The 23795-nt window shown below is 35.8% G+C and overlaps 1 protein-coding gene across 1 annotated transcript; it reads left to right on the forward strand.

The window, feature by feature from the left end:
• Positions 1-14821: 14821 nt before the first annotated feature.
• On the forward strand, positions 14822-20039 carry LOC145620597 (tRNA-dihydrouridine(47) synthase [NAD(P)(+)]-like). The gene is made up of 10 exons (XM_081675295.1): positions 14822-15313; positions 16018-16134; positions 16258-16491; positions 17141-17390; positions 17480-17736; positions 17921-18193; positions 18515-18796; positions 18902-19022; positions 19508-19677; positions 19761-20039. The coding sequence occupies exons 1-10, from the start codon at positions 14921-14923 to the stop codon at positions 19857-19859; spliced, it is 2196 nt and encodes a 731-aa protein (XP_081531421.1). The 5' UTR covers positions 14822-14920; the 3' UTR covers positions 19860-20039.
• The last annotated feature ends 3756 nt before the right edge of the window (positions 20040-23795 follow it).

Consider the following 23795-nt stretch of genomic DNA (forward strand, 5'->3'; position numbering starts at 1 on the left):
TTTTAGACCCCATTGGAGAACCTTATTTTGTTCCAAGGCAGTAGTAGGGCCAATCTTGATAAGAAAGTATGTGCTTTCTAATTTGAGAGCAATTTCGTTGAATCTATCAGTTTGTTCCTGCAATATTATAATTATAGGTAAAATTGCCTCAGTCACAAAAAGAAGTGCAGTTGCTAGCATGATCTAAGAGCAGTTAAACATTTACCAATATTTTCATTTGGTAGAGATCTTCAGCTGACAATCCAAGTAACGGAATGCAATTTTCAGTAAATGCAGTTAACTGTAATGTTCCAGTTCCATCCGAGACATTGAAGGTGATTGTTGCTCTGCAAGGACTTATAAGTTAGTGTATGCTTGTTGCAGATATATATAGAATTTTGAAGAATATAACAGTTTACGATGAAGCTCTTCCCTTTTTTTTTTTTTTTTTTTTTTTTACCTGTATGTAGCAGATACTTCGTTTCTTCCACAAGCTATGCAGTTAAAGCTTTCCCCAACATTCAAGTATGTGCGCTTACCACAGTGAGAACATCCGATGTATGCCCTTAGCTTTTCAAATGCAAGATCTGGTGCCACAACCCTTAACCAGTAGAATTCTTGTGGAAGTGTTGTTGTTGCCTATATTATAATTAATTGATAGTATTATTGTGTGGGTAGATGTTAGGTTATTATATAACTGAAAGCATTTGTCTAAATACAGGAAATGTCTACATGATTGAAATATTGGTGCATACAAAGATTTGCTAATCATTGAGTGAAAATGAATTCCTTTAATACATGGTTGTTATTCCAATACATGGTTGTTATGTTTCAATTGTTAGTGTGTGATCTAGACAATCTACCTCAAGATTAGCCATAGCATATATATACCTTTGATGATTGCGTGGTTAAAGTTCTCACTGGACTGACAGTCTGATTTGATGATTTTCATGATAATGTAGAACAATGATAGTATATATACCTTTTTTGTTCTGATGCGCTCTATGCTGGTTAAAATCCTCTCAGTAGGTGGATTCCAGGCAGCAGTAACTCTGTTTTGTTGATCAATCAACACACACCGATGTTTTCTTGCCCTGTTATCAAAGCATGTGCTGGTTATTATTTGGAGTACTATTATAAGAGTTTAAATGTAGTTATGAATCTAACTAAGAAAGTCTGCATTAGCATACCACTCAGCTAGTGCTGCTGCCTTTTCACCTTCAGGTTCTCTGATTATCTCAGTGGACATGGTTGATTCAATCTGGAAGCCTGTAATTTTAGGACAATATTAAGTGTATATCATGTTATTAATGCTGTGAGGCTAAGCAAATATGTTTCATGCTGTATCATGAGCTACCTTTACGTGTGATAGGACGTAGGGCTGTTATTCCTATAACTCTAAACAGGTCACTGTCCGATACGAGAGTCTCACATTCTGGTCCAGACAAATCATTCCAAGTGCAAACCTTTACTGGTTGATCAGTGCTGAAAATATATAGATATAGATACATAAGTATTTCATTTTTAGGATAAGTGATTGTGTGACATCTATGCTTATCTATTTAAGTAGTAGATGCGATTACCTATGATCTATCACCATTAAGTCGCGCACAAAAGACTCCTTATTTAGAGTTGTCACAATCTTTCTTGCTTCTTTTGCAACATACAGCACAACAACAAGTATATCTATATCAAAGAGAAAAGTGTAAATAGTCTTTAAGTGATAAGCAAAATATATACATACATACATACATACATACATACATACATACATATATATATATATATATATATATATATATATATATATATATATATATATATATATATATATATAGAAAGAGAGATAGAGAAAAGTGTAAATAGTCTCTAGTCTCTAGATGATAAGCAAAACATATACATGCACATATATATATAAAAGCATAAATGGATTGGAAAAGAAGCTCAGATTTATTATATACCATGTCTAGCATCATCATCAGCAACTCTTGGAATAGAAGCAAGGGATTGGTATTTTGGAAAGATTATTTCTCCTTCGGGATCCAAGGATTGAATGACAGTCCTACTTCCTAATACCATCTGAAATGGAAGATCTGATTCCTTCTGTCTATACTGGGGATCAAGTGGTCTAACTAAGGCATTTGCAATGTCATAATTGCCTCTAAACAGAATCACATGCTTATACGCTTCTACTTGATCACCAAAGAGTGTGAGCTTCATGCGATTTTTCTAGTATACAAAACACAGCAAGAACATGTAATCACACATCTGCACATAATGATCTACAGAAAGGATAGTGTGTATTTGCATATGGACTATTTACAATATACCTTGTCATCCTGCACTATTATGTACTGGTATATGATCTTCTTTTCAGATTTTTGTGGCCGACCTTTTTCAGCAATAAAGACCTTCACCCTAAATGATTTGCTTGATGCATTAAGCTCATTAAGAAACCGTCGTTGAGGTGCCATCACAGAATTACCTATTATTGAAACACACATATTGTGTTAGAAAATCTGCTACAAAATCACAACTACTTTACACCTTACAATTGGCACTTATCATTAAAAGCAAATTTCATTTCAAAAGTTACTATATTAGGATTATTAACCATGATAATGGTACACATATTTGACTCAGAAGGCGTTTTGTTTATAATAATTATTTGTAAATATTCCTCTTTTTTTTTTTTTTTTTTTTTGAGTTATTGCATTTGCTCTATATAACACAGTAAGCTACTTTGCTATGATATTGCTGATAAGTAATATAATTCGAACTGACTAATTGAAAAGCCTAACACCTACTTCAGTAAAATAATTTAATATTGAATTTTATTTTTATTTTTTAACAATAATAAAGAGGAACCTAGCATTATTTATTCTAAAAGTAACATATAAATGGCGAACAGATTTGTATTAATATATTTCATAGGCAGCATTTTCTCAACACAATGACCATTTGTACCTAAATAATTACTAATTCAACTGAATTTGGTAAGCATAAAAATAACAATTAAGCTAATAAATCATGGGAGGCATATGACTGATTATCACAACAATTAGATAAAATTATTTTGTAAAGCCTCAAATTCAATTTAATTTAAGCAGAATTATAAAAGAACTGGACAACATAGATATAAAATGCTCGTAAATGAATTGGATCGTTTTTTATTCTAACATAGTGACCAATTTATAGTTGCGGAGTATAACAAGGATCGTTTTCTGTATTAACACAAACAAATCTCACATTGCAAATGTTAGAACGTTAAGGTCCTGCAATGATCTAATTACTATCTAAATACATGCTAACACATTTGTATTAATAACACACACAGTAACAATTACCATATCACATGAACAGCTAGCATTCCGACAAAAAAAACCTTTTTTCTACATATATAATATCCAATGATTTACAATAAATGCTATAATGTTGGTATATGCATAAATTGACAATAAGCTAGCATATTATTGGGTATAAATTTGACTATAAACTTCAAATAAAGAAACTCAAAGGTATATGGTCTCTTCATACCTGACAGTGGACTGAGCCAAAGAATATGACAGCAACGTTGGTGTTGAAGAATTAATTATTTTTACTGAGCTCCTTCTTTTTGCTTCTGTAGGTTAATAGTCTAGCTTATGATGTTAATTTGAACTCAATTGTAGCAATGAATTTATAGGGACCTCAATTCACTGGAAGTTTAGCAAAGAGTACTCTATTCAAAGTTACTGTTTGTGTAAATAGTGGTCTGTTGTTTTTTTTTGCTTAAAACCAGCATTCAATGCTCCTACTCTGCCTAAAATGATTTCTTGTGATGTGTAGGCTGTACTTTAGCTAAATTATTTTATCATGTGGTTGCATACTTTCTGTAGATTAGTTGAGTGTAAAATTGCACTTATGCATTTTAGAGTAAGTTACATTTAATTCATGTTGTCTACGAATTATCGTTAAAATAGATGACTCGTCAAGAGTATATGCTAATTAGCTAATCACAGTTTATTATTGTAATTACCTTTTAATATATAATTGATCATTATTAAGTTTATCAAATTTGTGCTTATCATCTAATTATATTTCTAGCTATATTTCATCGAAAAATAGAAGACCATCTAATCGGACCACACAACAACAACTATGCAACCGGGAATTCTAAATTATGCTAACCTAATTAACTCATTTGTATTAAGTTTCATTGTAACAAAATCAAACTATATCCTAATCTTTTCAAAAAAGCCATCAAAAACTGACCCTTAACATAGAATTGATTATGATTAAATTTTAAGATTTTATGCTAGTCATTTATTCATATTTCTTGCAATATTTCATTGGACGATACGATGCCACTTAAATGGAGGACCGAAACATGACCGGAAATTTTTAGCTATGTTAATGTAATAAGTTTATTTTTATAAATTTCATTGCAACAAAATCAAATTGTACTATAATTTTTTCAAGGAAACTTTAAAAGTTCATGGTCAAATGGTTTTCCTTAATTTCCTCCCATTCACTTATTCTGTCTTTTAACAAAATCTTATAGATATTTGTCAGTTAACTCCAACCTAATCTAATTTATTTTTCTGCTTCATTTCATTTTTCTCTTTCTTTTTTTTTATTTTTTTTTCTTTTTTTTTTTTAGCTTCTTTCAAAATCATGTGCCCTTGTTTGATCATACCATTTAGAAAGGCTGTCATAAAACTATCAGGTAACACATGCAACATGCCTGGAGCAAAGTAACATTGCCTTAATTATATTAAACGGAGAGCCATGCACCTAAAGAAAAGCCTAAAAACATATACATATGCATATACATTTATTTCACAGAGGCACTGTTTATTAATTTCTTAAGCTGGCTATTAGTCTCTATTACATAGAAACAAAAAATTATCCTGCTCTGCACTTCCAGAACTATAGATTGCATCCTATGCAATTGCAGATTAGATAGATATTCCAATTTGAGCAGCTTTAGAATCATTGCCTCCTTGATGTAAGCCTGCACATTGGATACAATTCCAGTCTTAGAAACATGATAGTGCAAGAGTAAATCTCAATACAGAACAAAATTAGAATTTTTATAATTTTTTTCTTTAAAAAAGATTCATAACAGAAAGACTATTGACAAAAGGAATAAACACCAGAAGCACAGTAAAACAGAAGCAGTTGGTGTCTTATGCTCTGATCATATAGCTGATTAATTGCAAGCAACTTGAGAATGTCATTATAATGGAAGCAGAAAGTGCAAAACAGAATAAGTGAGAAAAATTCTGTTGGATCCTTTATATAAATGACCTATTCACATGTGAAAATCATGTGACATGTGAAGGTTACTTTCTATATAGCAAAGAATAGTGTCTTATTACAACAAAAAATAAACAGCCCTGCATGACTGTGCTGTTACATCAGCAAATATTCTACCATAAACTGCTACATCTACACACCACACAGTATAATAGAAGGCATAAATACTGTAATTGAAAAACAGCAGGAAGCTATATTTTGTATTACCTGCTTATGTGGCTATACAATTCCAGCCATTTTGAGAATGTCATAAGATATGACATTTCTGACTTGACCAGAATGTTCCTGATCATCCTGAGATTCAGCAATCACACTGACATTAGCTGCCTTTTGAGCCCGCGAAAGTGCAACATATAGCTGTCCATGTGAAAAGCACGATCGTGGGAGATAGATTGCAACCCTACTAAGTGTCTGTCCTTGTGCCTTATTGATTGTCATTGCAAAACTTAGTTTCAAAGGGAACTGCTTCCGTTGAAACTGAAAAGGATATTCTGAAGACGCAGAAGGTCTTAGGTTTATCCTTGGTATTAACACATGCTCTCCCTTATTCTGTCCAACAGCAATCACACACTCAATAAGATTAGGAAAGAAGCGCTTGCATAGAAGTCGTGTTCCATTGCACAGGCCTGATGATGGTAAAAGGTTTCGCAGCAAAATCACTGGGCTATTTATCTTCAGCACAAGCTCATGAGGGCTCATGCCTCCAGGACAGAGCTTATTTATGAACTCAACAGGATAAATAGAGCAGTTGTCATCTATCACTGAATCATAACTTCTATATGTGATTGCCTCACCAGGATATTTATCAATCAATACTGCATTTATAACATCTACATCTTCGTTCATTGGGGTTAGTATAGCTCTTGTTGTAAAGATATCCTCACTAAATGGAGGCATATCCATTTCAGGAAATGCTGCTGAAGTCAAATGCACATTCTGTGGCACAGCAGCATCACAGGGGTTGACAATTTTTGATGGCAATTCAATATATGCATTTTCACTTTCCTGCAGCTGACCATTTCCAAGAGCCAATAAAAACGAAGCATATGTTGGATCATGCCTAGCTCGGATGTTCTCTGTTAACTTGAATTTTATTAGCTTTGGCCACAAATCAGAACAAACTAAGCTTGCAGCGACTGCTTCTCGTTGGGTTTTTCGTGGCACAACAGGTAAGACTTGCCTGAAATCCCCTCCAAATACAACAATTTTTCCACCAAACAGCAGCTCTGGGTTGCATATATCCCTAAGCAAGACATCAAGAGACTCAACATTTTCTTTTTTTGCCATTGAGGCTTCATCCCAAATAATGAGTGTTGTTTCTCTAAGTAATGCGGCAAGACTTCCTTGCTTAGGCACATTACATGCAAGAGATTCATTAGTATCCAAGGGAATTTTAAAACGAGAATGTGCAGTCCTGCCTGAGGGAATGTTAGCAGCAGCTATACCCGATGTTGCTGTTGGCAGGACAATTTTATTCATAAGCCTTATTTCTGCATACAATGCATTATATAAAAAAGTTTTTCCCGTTCCACCAGGTCCATCAATAAAGAATGCCCCATGCTTCTGTTTGGTAACATAATCCATTATGACATCAAATGCCTCTAACTGAGCATGGTTTAATTTTGCTCTGCATTCTAAGCATTGCTGCGGTATTGGAGCATTTAGTGCATCTTCAATATCCTTTGTCCTTTGTATCTCATCATCATCCGCGTCTACTAAATGGTCTAGTCCAAATACAGCAAGAGAACTCCCCATAGACTCAACTAACCATTCAAGTGATCTTACAGTAAGATGTTTTACTTTAGCTGGATTAGAAGCATGCTTATGTCTAAAATCTTCAGACAAGAAGTCATAATATTTCATCCACAGAGAAAGAGGGTCGCTAGGCTGACAAAAAATAAGTATGGTAGCAAAAAGCTTGCGAATTGCATGGGGCATTTGAACAGCACAACCTTCCTGTAAACATAAATCTACCGAATTGTCTTCCTCCAATAGCCCAAGCTTCAATGCAGCCTGCTGAAATGTACTGCATAGATGACCATTAACTGTTCTCAATGCTTCAAATGACGTAGGACCTCTAACATTGTGCAGCAACAACCTCAGAAAATACCTCTCACCTTCGGATGGTCCAACAAAAGCCAATCTTCCAATGCTAATCTTTTTGTTCTGCCTTTTGTTCCAACGCTTAGTTGATGCATTCCATGTATAGTGCTCGCAGAACTCATTATACAACCATGCTGCTCCAGAACCTAACCTAGCATTCATACTAAAAAATTCTGTTAGACAAGTTCTTGAACGTTTATCATCTGACACCACTGATGTTAGTCGTTCATAAGGCCTAACATTAATAGTCTGTGAATTTGGTAAATGCACAGCAAGAGGCATAACTGGAGGGTGCATCTCATAAAGATCAAAGCCAAATAATCTCCAAGCAGCTTCACAGGGTGAAACCCATCTACCAGACTGATATTGCTGTATTTCATCATGAGCAGGTATGTCGCCTTCAGATTGCACAACATTAAAAGATATCTTATCATGCCCCTTATAAACATACTTATATAAATACTTAACTGCTGATATTGTAGAACAAACCTCAACATTTAAATGACAATCAAAATAAGATAATAAATAGGGGTTATAGGGAATCACCCATCTATTATCCATGGGAGTTTTTCGAACAGTGACTATCTCCCCTGAATTCTGTCTTCGATACAGTGGATAGCCATCTGAGTTGTTTCTTGTCTCATCAGAATATTTCTTAGGATAACCATACTTGCAATGACCTAGGCTCTCTTTGTGCTTCATGCAAGGACACTCTGGATTAAGGTGACCACATGGACCGTGCATCATATGTTTAAGTACAGTTTTCCTTAGATAGCCATTGCTAGCTGGAGGTATCTCAGCACACACAAATTTGTCATAGTCAGCAGGACATTAAATCTTATAGCTTGACTTTAAAATGATGAGAAAGTGGGCATGTGGTAAGCCTCTTTTTTGAAACTCAATAACATAGATCATTGCTGCGACCTCCCCAAACACGTTTTTTTTTTTAATCAAGTGTTTCAAAGCAAGCACTTTTGCTCTAAACACTCTTGCAACTATATCTGGTCTATTCTGTGCCTCTTCTCCAACAGCAAGCTGTTCTTTGATTTCAGGCCAATTTGCATTACAGGTCATTGTCACAAATAAATCTGGCTTCCCAAATCTCTGAACTAATGACATAGCATTTAGATATCTCTTCTTTAAATCTCGAGGGCCACCAATAAAAGTTGGAGGTAAGATCACTCTGCGCCCAACATTTGCTGCACAGTTTTCTCCAGTTTCAATGGTATCAAGGATTCCTTGATAAAGATCAGCTCTTATAGTTTGCTGATTCCTACGGAAAAAATCCAAGCGTGTATTCTCCACCTTCACATACATATCGACAATATATTGCTGGAAGCATCTCCCTGCTCTAAGTAGCATATTATTGGGGCGACACTGAAGTTTGTAGGCATAATATTCCCTAGCTGAAATTTGTCTATCAGATCTTGATGAACCTCCATTGGCACCTACATACAAAACAACAACAGATAAGCTAAGCAACACATAGATTATATTATATACCTCTCAAAGTATCACAGCTTCATCTATACTCTATTCAGGTGCTGCATTTTTTCCAACAGATTTTCAGTCTTTCAACTTATTCATCTCTTTCCTAGTATATTATAATTTCTTAAAAAAAGCAAATATCTAGCATTCCTATACAATACATCAACAACTAAAGATACTTACGTCTAGCCTCCTCTTCCAACAAATCTTCAGTAGAATGCACAATACATGAAGAAACAGGATCTGGTTGAGTCTGCAGCTGTTGTTCTCCACCCTTAGACATTTTTTTAAGACCCTGAGTCCAACCACAGTCACCATAGGGAAAAAGCAGTGGATACTGCAATGGATCGTAGCATCCATAATAATGCATGATCCTATGAGATGAATCTTTTTTCCCTGTAACTAAAATGTGAAGACTCTCTGATTCACTTGAAGAAGTGTTCTCTGGCCAGATGACAACAACTTCATCAGTGGATGGAGCATTGTAAACGCGCTGATCGAGCACCGTAGTCTTATTAAGCATAATTTCTGTAGACTCAGTAATTGAAATATCTTTTAGTGATCGAAAAAACCTAGCATAGGGATTTAGTTCCATAACTTTCATAAGAATAGCCAAGACATCCTGCCTTAGGTTTGGAAAACAACGCAGACGCTTTTCAGCTTCAACCTGACCATCGTAGAAATAAAGCTGCATGTATTTTGGTCCCTCATCTCCAGGAATCAAACCAGAAAGGTTATGATAGATTTGTCCATGCAACTTAAACACATAGATTCCCTTTTTTTTCTTGGCATCAGTTTTGCCACCCAATGACGTGAAAGCAAACATGTTGTTATACAACCGTATATATCTTCTGAAATGTTTTGCATCCTCCTCCATAGAAGTGAACAGCCTCGTCAGTTCAGGAGGATGTTCATTTGATGCAATCTTAACTTCACCATCACAACAGCAGAAATGGAGCGTCTCAAAAGCAAATTTAAGCGCCCTACATTTGCAGCATCGAGTTGGCTGGGGAAGTTTACAGGCCTCTGCCGGTAGTTTCTGGCCAATCACAGCATCAGGGACCTCTGCTCACCATAGCGTATTTCAAAACATTTACATATAGACCAATTTTGAATTCAAAAGGACAATACAGAACAAAGACTGTAAATTTGAGATAAAGTGTAATTACTCATGACAGGATGTCTTGTATGCTGTATCTTTGCACTCTTAGCAGCAGGCTGTGTTTGAATCCTACAAAAAGTACTTCCTATGATGAGAATCATTTTTTTTCCCTTAACAATGGCCTCGATCAGCCAGTCCACACAATTCATAAACTAAATAAAGCTACTTATGATGCTGCATATCCTGTCCACATGATTCCTGATGAATATAGAACCTATAGAGAATGATTCAACTCCAAGGTAAAAGCATTGCTACCTAAACAGCCAACAACCCTAAAATGCAGACAAAAAAAAGTTTATTCCAAGTGTACATCTATGATATACCTTTCTATTTCACTCTGAGCTTCTGTCTGTAAATTCCTTAGGCGTTTGGTGTTGTATCCACCCGAAGATGATGGTTCTCTTAAAAGCCGATCTACAATCAGGTGTCACATAAAGGCCACAAAAAACACTACAACACTATTCTAGCAACCTGAAAACATATAAGAGCACTTACTCATATCTGAGCTTATACGTCGATTCTATCTACTCAAAACCATGGCCTTTAAGAGTAACTACTTCTAAGAAGTCCCATGAAACAGATTGCTGCAATAAGACAATCAGTTTACTAAAGAAATGAATAGAAAAGCAATACTAACCAACAAAATATTCTGAGCATACTATAATCTAACATGATATAATAATCTATAAAGGCAAATCATTTGCCAAATTTATATCAAAACAGATGCTATAAAGCAGCAAACTACAATAACATGTAAAGGCAAACCAGCTACCAAATCCATACAAAAATAATCTCAACTGCATTATATAATTCAATATATAGAGAAATTCAGATGCATAATCCATACAGGCGAAGGAATCACCAAAGTCACTACATTACATAACTGTTTATATACTTAAAGCTAAAGTCCTAGCTATTATCCCGAACAAAAAGTGATACATGATTAGTTCTTACACATACCCGACACCATAGTCTGCCAAAGCAACATAGCCTAATACCCCAGCAAAAGAAGCAAAACAAAATACATGCACCACATTCTATTTTCATTCCTAGACCTAGCCTATCTAGTCCCTCAGCACCCTTGCACGCTTGAAACAGCCACTGAAATCCTCTGACATCGGAAATACTGAGTGCATTTCACAGCCAACATCAGCAACAGGAGTTGTCTCTGCATAAATGTGGCGCAGGAGACGCTTCTTAGGAGGCAGAACAGGTGGAATAGACACGGGCACCTGAAACTCCTGTCCAAGAGGAGTAAGACAATCCTGCTCAATGAGCACTGTAGAGGGTTCAAGCTGCTCTTTAATTCCCAATACACGCTCCTTCACACTCAGATAGCTTTCCCTTTCCAAGGTACACAAAACAGCATCAAACCTAGCCGTTGTCACTTTATAGTTAGCATCCACTATCACAAGATTAAAGACATCGGTGAGGTAATCAACAGCCTTTCTAGCAAGGCTCTGCTTAGCTTCAGCCACAGTTGAACCATAGTCACTAAACAGGCATCGAAATCCTATGCCATCTCGATGAGGCATGATAGTAAACCATGAAGTGTATTGCTTAGCAGAATGCTCAATAGTCTCAATCGGAGTACACCTTATATCAACTGCTCTAAAGATAGCCCTTAAGATGACCACAAAATCAACAACTATCTTCTTGTGTTTGTTTCCAAGATCAGTAGGAATGTCTTCATACATGTTCATTTTGGGCTCTTCCCTCTCAATTCGCTCAAGCTCTTCTTTCTTAAACCAAAATAACTGACCACAGCGCTCATACATTTGCTTCCTTAGGTAAGTCACATCCTCAATAACTATTTCATATCTCTTCATGAGATCATACACAGCCTTTCTAGCAGCCACCTCACAAGACTCTTCTATACTCTTAGTATACCCACCAATGTAAACAGAAGCGATGGGACCACAGTCTGTCTTAACAACCACACAAGCAATGCTTCCAGGTTCATCAACAAATTGGTAATCTGGATCAGGGAAATTCAAATAACTGGTAATCTGCTTCAAGAGAGGACGGAAAGGCATCACTACTTGTGTGGGTGGTAAATCCATCACCTGTAAATAGGGGGAGACTCTTAATTCAAGCGTGTAACAACAAACATTACAATACGAAGCATACGTGCAAATAAGGATAATCATTGTCCTAACAGCAGCAATAACCTCCTAAACCACACACTTTAACATAGACTTTTTGTTGAAAATTGCATACCAGCCAAACTTACCATACATGACCATACAAACACCTACAATCTTAGACCATAGCCAAGGGAATATACCAAGCCCACTACACTATGATTCCTACACTCTCAATACAATTTTCTACTCCTCTATCTCATGCCCCTTCCTCCCTCCCCCCCCCCCCTAAAGCCCTCAAAAAAGCACCACACTATTCACATCAATCATCACCTAACAGATGGTCCTACACCACAGCACACACATCCTTTCAACTATATAGACAAATAAAGCAACCAAAAAACAGCAAAAAAAAGCAGCCATAAAGGCACACAAAAAGGCTATATATAATAACCATCTATCCTACATAGCATGATATACAACAGAACATGCCACCAAAGCAAACTAAACAGCAGAAAAAGCAAACACATCACAATGCATGCATCCAAAAACCACATAAGCCTATTTCGATGAAGCTATAAAAGCATCACAGACAGACATACAAAGCACATCCAAAAAAGACACCATCAATACAAGCCACCATTAGACTAACACAGCACCAAACAAAGCATATATCAACACCGTCCAAACACCACCAAGCACAAGCAAGCAACAACAGCAAACACAATATACTTATAACCAAAAAGACCATAAATTCTACTATGTCCTTGTCATACTCCTGCAACGCATAGGAACATCAAATGTCATGGCTGTTCAATTCTCTGGCATAGCAAATAACTGGAAGTTCTAGTATGACAGGGTCCATACAATGCTGGTGGCTAGGCAAATACTACACCAGGAAGAACATATAGCTCGTAAATATGGAGCAGTAGGTAAGTTACCTGAATATTTCTTGGCTAGAACTAAAGATCTGCTGTATACCCTTTCTATCAGTCCTGAGCAAAAGCAAAACACAAGCCACTAAATATTAGAATGCAGAGCACATTCTTTCCTGCAACAGAAAAAAGGATGTCCTACACACATATATATACACGCACCCAAAATAACTTGATCACAATGTTTTTTTTTTATATATAATAAAAAAAATAACCATCACAAAAACAAAAATAATAAATAAAGAAAAAAAGGGAAAAAAAAGCTAGCTAAACTCCTACACACTAAGCTATACTAATAAGTAACACTCATAACAATAACAATGGCAAAGACTATAGTACATATTCAAAGATATGTATGGATGGTCAAATGACCAAAATAGTAACACTTAACTTGACTCCCCAAAACAAGGAAGACCATATAGCATCAAGAGCAAGCAACCTCACCAACTCACCCAAGCACAACTAAGCAAACTCACTGACCCTCACCACTACCATTAGCTCCCCCTCTAATCGAATTTTTTTTTTTTTGTTTGTTACGTTTTTCACGGGACATTTTTTAAAAATCAAATGAATAACAAAACTTACCTTAAAAATAAGGTGTCCTAATTATATGTAATTAAAAATAATAGAAACTAACATCTCACACACCAAATTAATCACCTCTAAATACATTCACATGTGAATCAAGAGAAATAAAATTACCACTGCCATTAGCCCCTCCTCTAATCGTTTTTTTTTTTTTTTTTTTTTTTTGTTTGTTACACTTTTTACGGGACATTTTTTAAAAATCAAAGAGCTAACAACACTTACTTTAAAAATTAGGTGTCCTAATTATATGTAAAAAATAATAGAAACCAACATCCCACACACCAAATTAATCACCTCTAAATACATTGACATGTGAATCAACAGAAATCAACAGAAATAAAATTAGCAAACCCTAATCAGAATGCCTACAATTAAGTCCACATATGGAACCCTCATTAACCTTAAATAATCAATTCGTTTCAATGCTAAATATTTCTGCCATTTTTTTAACCCTAAATAATCAATTCGCTTCAACGTTAAATATTTCTGCCATTTTTCCAATGTCCCGTGAAAAACGTAACAAACAAAAAAAATGTTTTAAAGAGTCATCAACACAAAAAAGGGACAATGTAAATATTTAATGAATATTTCCGTGATGGCTCATTTTCACAAATTAAGGAGACTTTTAGACCAAAGTTGGGAACTTTCCTTTTTTATTTTCACAAATTAAAGATTAAAGAAATTAACCTCATTAAACGGGAGGGGTAAAAACGGTACCACACATTTTAAAAAGTTTTTTTTTCCCTTTCTTTATATACAAGGGTAACCTTAAAAGTAATTTACCAAAAAAAGAAGGGCAAAACCGTCACTACACTATTACTTTCAAATAGTAACACATGTTTTGGCTTTTGTAAGGGTTGTAGATCCGATGTAGGGCCTGATCACATTTACTTAATTTCTGTTCAGTTCAGTTCAGTTCAGCTCTTAATTTTCCTCTCACATAAAATATTCATTTCAGCTCAATTCAGTTCAGTTCAGCTCTAATCAGTTCAGTAAATGTGAACAGGCCCGTAAATTTACTTTTTTCAATTTACTTTCTTTAATTCTCCTTAATTCCCGTAATTTTTCAAAAGTGACTATCAATCGGGGATGGAGGAAGTAATAAAGGAAATACCAGTAATGTAAATATTACAAAACGGCGCGTTTCGAAGCCTCTCCTCCATCAATTTTGGGAAAAAAAAAACTCTGAAATTGTTTACGCAAAACCCTAACTCGAAAATAGGAAAAAATAAACCTCTGAAATAGGAGAGCCTGAGCCTCCCGAGTTAACTCAGTCAGCCATGGATGACTCACAAACTGAACCTCCCAACAGTCAAACCACGCAGCCTCTCGAGCTATCTCCGTCATCCATGGACGACTCACTAACCAAACCTGCCACTACCGAGTTAACTCACTCAGCCATGGACGAGTCTGAACCCGAAGTTACAACCACTGAGAACACTGAACCGACATCTGAACCGGAAGTAGCAAACGGTTCGCAACCGTCGTCGGAGGAGTTGATGGCAAAAGGTGTTGCTCCGGTGAAGAAGGAATTTCTCCGACCACCGCCTGCTAGCCGTTGCGTAGCTTCAGATGATAGAGATGAAAATGGTAAATCTGATAATAAGTCTAGAAGTAGTGGAGTTGTTGTGGAAAAGAAGTCCAAGCGTCAGCTCAAGCGTGAACGTCATGAGGTTCTTTCTCTTTCTTGATTATGCAAGTTTGATTGTGTTACATTTGATAATAATTGTTAGAGAATGCATATTATATTTGCATTTTAGTGGTGAAATAATGAATAATCTTTGTGGTTTTAATGTTTGTTAGTCAAATGTGGACGTTCTGTATGAAATTACAATTTGTAATCAACAATAATGCCGGAAGTATTGAATTATTGATTATTGTATATTACCTCCACGTTGTGGCCTTGTTGAACTGGTTTGTTATCGATTATTCGAGTTTCGGTAGCAAATGTGACTGACTGAAGTTGCAATTTATGTTAATGAACAATGTCATGAATTGGAATATATATTATGTACTGATTATGTGATTTGTTATCGGTTATTTGAGTTTCGGTAGCAAATGTGACTCTGATTGAGGTTGCATTTTATCTTAATGGACAGTGTCATTAATCGGAGTAAGTACAGATTAAGTGGTTTGTTATTGGTTATTCGAGTTTTAGTAGCAAATGTGACTCTGAATGAGATTGCATTTTATCTTACTGAATAATGTTATGAATTGGAATATATTTTATGCACTGGTTAAGTGGTTTAGCAAATGTGACTCTGATTGAGGCTGCTTTTTATCTTAATGAACAATGTTATGAATCAGAAAATATGTTATGTGCTGATTAAGTAAATATGCTTTACTAAACAATGTTGATGTTTTCATATATGGACAGAAACTCAAGTCTGCTCTGAATCTTTGCCCAGCTATTGCGAGGACCGGAGATATTAGTTCATGTAATTATGGAGATAAATGTCGTTTTAGCCATGACTTGGAAGCTTACAAAACTCAGGTAGTGCAAAGTGGGATATCTTTTTACAATCTTTCCATGATAATCTTGTATGGGTATTCATATGGATGTTTATATGAAGGAATGATGCTTAGTGCTAACTATGGCTTTTCCCCTTTGGCGCAGAGACCAGCTGACTTAGAGGGAGAATGTCCCTTCATCTATGCTCAAAAGCCATGTCCTTATGGGGTGACTTGCCGATTTTATGGTACCCATAAAGATGTTCTTAATGATAATTTGGATGCTTTGAAGGAAGACTCTGAAGTGAATATGTTGAAGAAAGATGTCCAGAAGCTTCTTTGGAAAAATAAGATGAAGTTCCCAAAGTCCAATGTTGCTCTCAAGCAGCTTGGGGTAGAGGTATGAGCTAAATCTTGAATCAGTATTACTTTTGTAGTTGTTAGTAATTTAGAGATTAAGTAGCGGCTTCCACCACAAATTTTACCCTATCTCATATACTCTATGGTCTTTGAAGAGAGAAAAAGAAATTTGGAGCTCTTATTTGTGGTTTGGCTTCTTGGGAATCAACTGTCAATTTTGTCACGTATTTAAACCTTGGGACACTGGCCAAATGCTCATTTGAATCTTGCTGTTAAAGCTATGCTTGATCATCAGCTTTATTATTGGATACATTAATACATCTTTGAGCATGCGCGTGATTGCCTTCAATATGATTGTAGAATCTTCATTCTTTGTGAATGTACACCTCATATTTCCTCCCAAGGTTTGGCTGATATGATACTGTCTCTTGGTGTCATGTGACTTGCCAGGAGCCCCTTCGGGGTAAGTGTTTGGATGGGTATCTATATCCTCTTGCTCAGAGACATGCAAGCATACATTTTTATTCAGACCTGAAAACAAACATGTTTCAGCTATGCAAGCACACAATCTACTTTCTTTTAGGCAGAAGCTGATGATATACAGACAGTAGTAGGGTGCTAGAAAATAGCGATACCATGCTATTTCATGTGCTTTTGCTCCACTTAACCCACTGCTGTTACTTTTACAGGGGAGGGGCCACACAAGAGTAAAAGATTCTGAAGAGGAAGAAAGTATTGCTCCCAAAGTTTCCAATGGATCCCATTGTTCAGAGGATAAAGGCTGTGAGAAGTATGATTCTGCTAATACACAAGATCCATCTGCTGTGCTTCCTGAAGAGCCATTGGCCGATGGCATATTAGGCAGTGATGATAAAAGGCCCTTAAAGAAATCAAAATCTGGTGATGATGAGAGAGATTCTTCCAATGACTTAAATAATGGTTGTAACTGGAGAATGATACTGGTTGATTCTTATATTTTATAAATCTTGTTTAAATTTGCATGGCTGACTATGCTTTTGTAACTACAGGTTCAAGCATTTCAGGTGAAGGGTTAGTGAAGGACTCTACTGAAGATAAACCACCAAGTACAAATAATTGCCTGCCTCCTGAAACTGATGTCAGCTTAAAGTTACTGCCACGTGAAAGGAAACTTATAGATTTCCGTGGGAAACTATATTTAGCACCCCTAACCACTGTTGGGAATCTTCCATTTCGCAGAGTTTGCAAGGATTTTGGTGCAGACGTGACATGTGGTGAAATGGCAATGTGCACAAATCTTCTTGAGGTCAGTGCTGGTATTCCATGATACATTTTTTTATTTCGTATACAAAAAACAACATTGATGCTGCTCAATTTTATTTTTTGCCATGCAATAAATTTCAAGTATAAAGGTAGTTGTTTACACAAAGTGGTGCTTTGCTCTGCAACCCTTGATTTTTTTTAAAAATTTTTTTAATAAATTTATGAAGGGGCAAGCTTCTGAATGGGCGTTGCTTAGGCGACATAAATCCGAGGATTTGTTTGGTGTACAAATTTGTGGGGCTTATCCAGATACCGTAGCACGTGCTGTTGAGCTTATTGACCAAGAATGCTCACTGGATTTTATTGATATCAATATGGGATGTCCAATTGATTTAGTCGTTAATAAGGGAGCCGGTTCTGCTCTTCTAACAAAACCATTGCGGATGAAAAATGTTATACAAGCAGCTTGTGCTTCTGCAGAGAGACCTATAACTGTTAAGGTACTCTCTTGATATCTCTTCTTCAGCCCTGTATACATGTTCAAGTTGCTTCTGTTATGGTTGTCTATTGGATAAAGAGAAGAGAAACTCTTTACTATTGAAACATCTTGTTTGGCTCCAGTTTCCTGATGGAGTTTGTCTCTGTTAATTCTCCTTTTTATTTTGGTATTTAATGCTATGTGTGTTCAGTTGGCACTTCTTTTATTGTAATTTTGGTTCTTGACTTAATTCTTCTTGGTTGCTTTTTCTATTTGCCTTGTGTTTGCCTTTTATAGTGTTCCCCAAATCTATCTTATGTTCTTATTTAAATCAACACTTCAGGTTAGAACAGGATACGTTGAAGGAAGGAATCGTGCTGACTCTTTAATATCTCAAATTTATGAGTGGGGGGCTTCTGCTCTAACAATACATGGGAGATCTAGACAGCAGCGATATAGCAAAGCTGCTGATTGGGATTACATAAACACCTGTGTCAGTAAAGCTCCTAGCACATTTCAAGTGCTAGGAAATGGAGATGTCTTTTCATATACAGACTGGAATAAACATTTTTCTGACTGCCCTGAGCTGTCCTCATGCATGATCGCTCGAGGAGCTTTGGTTAAGGTTTGTGTAAACATTCATTTTGCTCCTCCCATGTAATTGATACGTGAAAGTTGGTACTTTTTTTTTTGGCTCTATGAACCTCAAACCTTTCTCTGTGCATTGCAGCCTTGGTTATTCACTGAGATTAAAGAACAAAGACATTGGGATATCAGTTCTGGTGAACGATTAGATATACTAAGAGACTATGTACGTTTTGGCCTTGAGCACTGGGGTTCTGATTCAAAAGGTTGGTATAAGCTGTTATCATAGCCTGGGTCTTGTATGAATTATATTCATACATATATGTACCGATCATATGTGCATGACTAATATTAAGAAGGCAGCAGATGCTATAAAAGCATGCTCCAACAAGAGTAGGCTGTTTAGACAATCCATGTTTATCTTTCACTTTCCCTCTGCTAAATTGGTGCTCTCTCAAGCATTACTTTTTAAACTATATGGAGCCAGATTGTTCTTCTCTTTGAGATTCCCATTGATTCTGAAAACAACCGCTAAATGTAAGTAATTAAAAGCTAGCTTCATTACGAAGAGGGGAAGCAAAATGTACGAAGAGAAACCTTAAATGTTATTACTTTTTGACAATATTCAAGTAAATCTTCATAACAGATATTGTGCTTGGTACGATTAGAAACTCTGTAGGCTATCACAAGGAATTTGGCATTCTGCCTTTATTATATTCTGTCTACTAAATTCTTGTGATATTTTGTGTAGGAGTGGAGACTACAAGGTTCTTCTTGTTGCAATGGCTTAGCTATACTTTTAGATACATCCCTGTTGGTTTGCTTGATGTCATTCCACAAAAAATTAATTGGCGTCCACCTTCGTACTATGGTCGGAATGACCTGGAGACACTGATGGCCTCTGAATCTGCAGCTGATTGGGTCAGTGTTTTTAGCTATTTGCTGATTTGATAAAACAGTGTATGGATCTTGATGTGTTCTTTTTGATGGTCATTTTGTTGCAGATTCGAATCTCTGAAATGTTGCTTGGCAAGGTTCCTCCTGACTTCAAGTTTGCACCAAAACATAAATCTAATGCCTATGACAGTACCGAAAACGGCTGATATTATAGCACTCTAGCAGGTTATGCTCAACTACTTGTACATCAAGATTTATAGCTCATCATGTTGTTTACATAATTAAAATAGCAACAAATGTTGCAGCTACATTATTTTATTGATGTATACTACACTATTATTCTGTTTTACCATTACAGTCAGAATAATAGAGCTTAATTTAAACCAGTTTACGAGACCTTGTGCAACTGTTCCTTGCTTATGTTGCTAGTTACATGTTCCTTTGCCCTCCTTGGTTAGCTCTTTGCTTATTTTGCATAAGTGCTGTTATGAAGCTAAAACAAGTACTTGTAGCTTTTGTTATCTTCGAGTTTCTTTTAGTCTGGTTCCAGGTAATGTTCAGCGTTTTGTGCTGAGGTACTCTCTACAAATCCTTGTATATATTGTTCACTCATTCATTCAAGCTACATATGTTGGAACAAACTGTGTGAATCGGGATTCAGGAGATTCTTTCAGTGGATATTTAGGTTTTGAATCTTGAAGCCCCTTTTGTTCTTTATTAGTATTTGTTAGCTTGTGTTGTAGAAGTGGAGTTCGGACTGAGGTTCTTAATTTAGGGCCAACTGGCCAAGGGAAGGCAAATTGTCACAATTGTGTTGAAACTTGAATCGGTTATATAACTATACTCCGTATTCACTATGAACTTATGAAGTATATAGCTTTATTTGAAGTATTTTTGTATTTTGTACTAAATTGTGTATAGGAAAACATGTCTTTAAGTCTTTACTAATTGGGTCTTAACTCTTAATAAACTTAGTTCACGAATATTTTTTAGTTGAAGGTAACTTCTTTAACCTCAATTCCTCAAATCCTCAATGGCTTCCCTAAGATTTCCAAGTAGCCTAGGCATAGTAATCTTTTACTAGTCAAATTACTAACTAAGATCAAATGGCAAAGTCACGAAAATTATAATTCAAAAGTAAGTTTTTTCTTCAAATTGATCAAACATCATTTCTAGTTTTGATTATAAACATTTTAGGTCAACTAGTCTAGTTCATTTTTAATTTTAAAAATGCATGTTCTGCCTGTTCAAACCCGCACTTTTTCTAAATCAGCTAGTTTTTTTCCGCAAAAACAAAAACACGAACATTCAAATAAATTGTGGATTATATTCAGGTCGTGTCAGAATTCTTCGGACTTTAAAATTTTGAATATTGTTCGGGTCATATAATTCGGGTCAACCCATAAACCCGATTTGATGAAACAAACCATTTTTATAAACCCAAGCTCCAAAAATATAGTAGTCAGGCCCAATAAAGTCAACTCTGACGTAAGCAACTCACCGCAACAAACCTCTCTTTCACCCACTCACACGGTCACACCCTTCTTCTTTCTCTCTCCTCTCCCAAAACAATTTAGGGTTTTTCTGCAAATTCTCTCTCCTCAATTTCTCGAAGATCTTCCCTCTTTCTCAGTCTTTCTCTTTCAGATCGAAGGAAGATCAATGGCACCTTCACTTCCTCAGTTCTACAGTGGCACCAGCACTCTCGCATTGGTAAATCTACTCAATTTCTTCTCACTCATTTTGTTGTTGTTGTTCATCTTAATTTAGGGTTTTGAAGAGGAATTTATGGGGTTTTTTTGGTATAATTTTGGGGTTTTTTAGGTAGCTCGTGCATCAGCTTTCACCGCTGGATTGGTCTACGGAAACATGAAGCTCAAAGTTCTCAAGGTCATTTTGTTTCATTTTTCTGTAAATTAATTGTTATTTTAATTGATTTGTTGGCGTGATGATATACACTATTCATTTGCTAGAATGTGGAGAGATCTGATTTAGGTTTATGTATGTTTGATGACTTAATTTCAAAATTGATCTTTTTTTAAAAAAAAAAAAATAATTATTGTGATTGAATTGTGTTAATGCTATTACTCTTCCCTGAAATTGGTGATTGTGTGATTGTCTCAGTTAAAGGGGGTTTAAGAATTATGTTTGTATTAATCAGCTGTTGAATGCCTGTGTGATCTGTGTTTTGCTATTCTGTTTTCTTCCTGCTTGTTGTGGAAGATATAATACGGAGTATGAACTTTGCTCGTATCTCGAATGGCAAACTATGAGGGTTTGTTTTGTTGAATTGATAATATGACTCAAATTTAGTAACCATTTCAAAGTTTCCTGGGAAGTAATGTGCTTCATTTGAGGTCACAAGACTCACAACTATATCACTTTGCTATTTTTAAGATTATGTATCTGATAATGGGGCAATTTGTGAAGCTATGTTGCCCTTGATTGACTCCTCTTTTTCTTTTCCTTGACCCACACTCCATCTGTTGCGAATATTAAGATAAACTGCTGCCCTTCTAGTGACCTTCATATTTGTAGAGTGTTCTTAGTTTCTTACATAAGTATCTGATTTCTGTATTGTATTTTAAATTTTTCACTTTTACTGTGGTATTTTGTTGTGTATTAAATTGATGAACTTCATGGTCAATGAATTTTTTACGAGCATGATAACTTGCATGACATGGCCATGTGTAGTCTTTGCTTCTATTTTATCAGAGGGAATACTTTACTTTTAGGATTTCATTTTGTTGTGGAGGGCAGTTTGTATTTGGTTTTAGACTGTAGTTGGCTTGAAGGGTATTATTTTGAATGGATTGCTATCTTGTATAGAAATAAATTTCAATAGAAATCAACTTTTAATGTTCACTTTACTTGCTAGAAATGTTTAGGAGGAAAGAGTGAAAGAAGAAGGCAAAAAGGAATGGAGGGAAGGGTAAAAAGAATTAAGGCAGTTGTTGGATATGTGGCATTCCTGCTTTTGAGTTAGGGAATTAAGTGTTCGCTCCAGTCCCTATACCAAACTGGGGGAAAGAAAAAATTGTCCCGAAGAATTCTCCCCTGTTTTCAAGCAAAGCATGGACAGACCGCCTCGTTGATAATTATGGCCATTCAAATGAGGAGCTGCATTCTATCCACATAGCTTGCTAATACTTCCCTACGTTCCACTCTTGCATTCTATAGAATTTTATGTTGGCTCTGTATTTTGGGTTTGGAGTTTGGATTATAGTATATGACACTAGTATTTGACGCTGATCATTGCAAAAGTATGTTCCTTTTATTTGTCTGTGTGGTTATAGGATTTACCAAATTACTGAACATATTGTCTTTGGTTCATCAGATGAAGGCCAAGTCACATAAGAAAGCTGAAGCTAAGGCTGGAGCCCAGGCAGAGGCCCATCACTGATAGGTAGTGTATGGGATAAATGCTGAGGGGAAGGATGCATAAACAAGTTCGTCGATTTATCACTTCACCAAGAGGCTTTTGTAGACCTTGATACTCGTAGTTGTGCATGTTCTTATTTACAAATTTTTGTGGCTCAATGACCATCAACATAATGACAACAAATTGATTTTAGTTGCTCAAATGAAAACATCATCTTGAGATGATTTTATTTTCACTAAATTTTGATTAATAAATTGTTTTGCTTTGTTCTCAGATGTACTTGGCTGTTGACTCTTGCTTTGCCTGAGCTTTTTGCTTGCCCTTGTTATTTTGACAATGAAGAGTAGAGTGATGCATATTTTACTGTCTGATTGTTTTGTCGAATAAATAATTTTGTTCAGAAAATCAGAGCTTATTACTCTTGCGTCTGCAAGATCTGCTTGTCCCGTTTCTTACTGTTATGATGGAGTAATTATAGGCATCTAGCATAATGACTACTAATTTTTTAAGTGCGGCATATTTTTTAGGGGTTTTTAGGGCTAATGTAATGCGAAGGTTGGTGCGAATGTGCAATGGTGCCATCTTATCAATTAATAACTCTACTTTTGCCCTGAGAAAAAGAGTGGTATCATATTGCTTACTGAAAACCTATAATTTTGTACAAAGTTGTCATCTTCAAACAACATAGATATGACTGATCAGTGGCAAATCTGTGAGACTTGTAAATGCAAATTTTTAAAAACCAAAAAAAAAAACAAAA

The sequence above is a fragment of the Chenopodium album genome, chromosome 27, assembly GCF_948465745.1.
Source record: "Chenopodium album chromosome 27, dcCheAlbu1.1, whole genome shotgun sequence".
Taxonomy (NCBI): Eukaryota; Viridiplantae; Streptophyta; class Magnoliopsida; order Caryophyllales; family Amaranthaceae; genus Chenopodium; species Chenopodium album.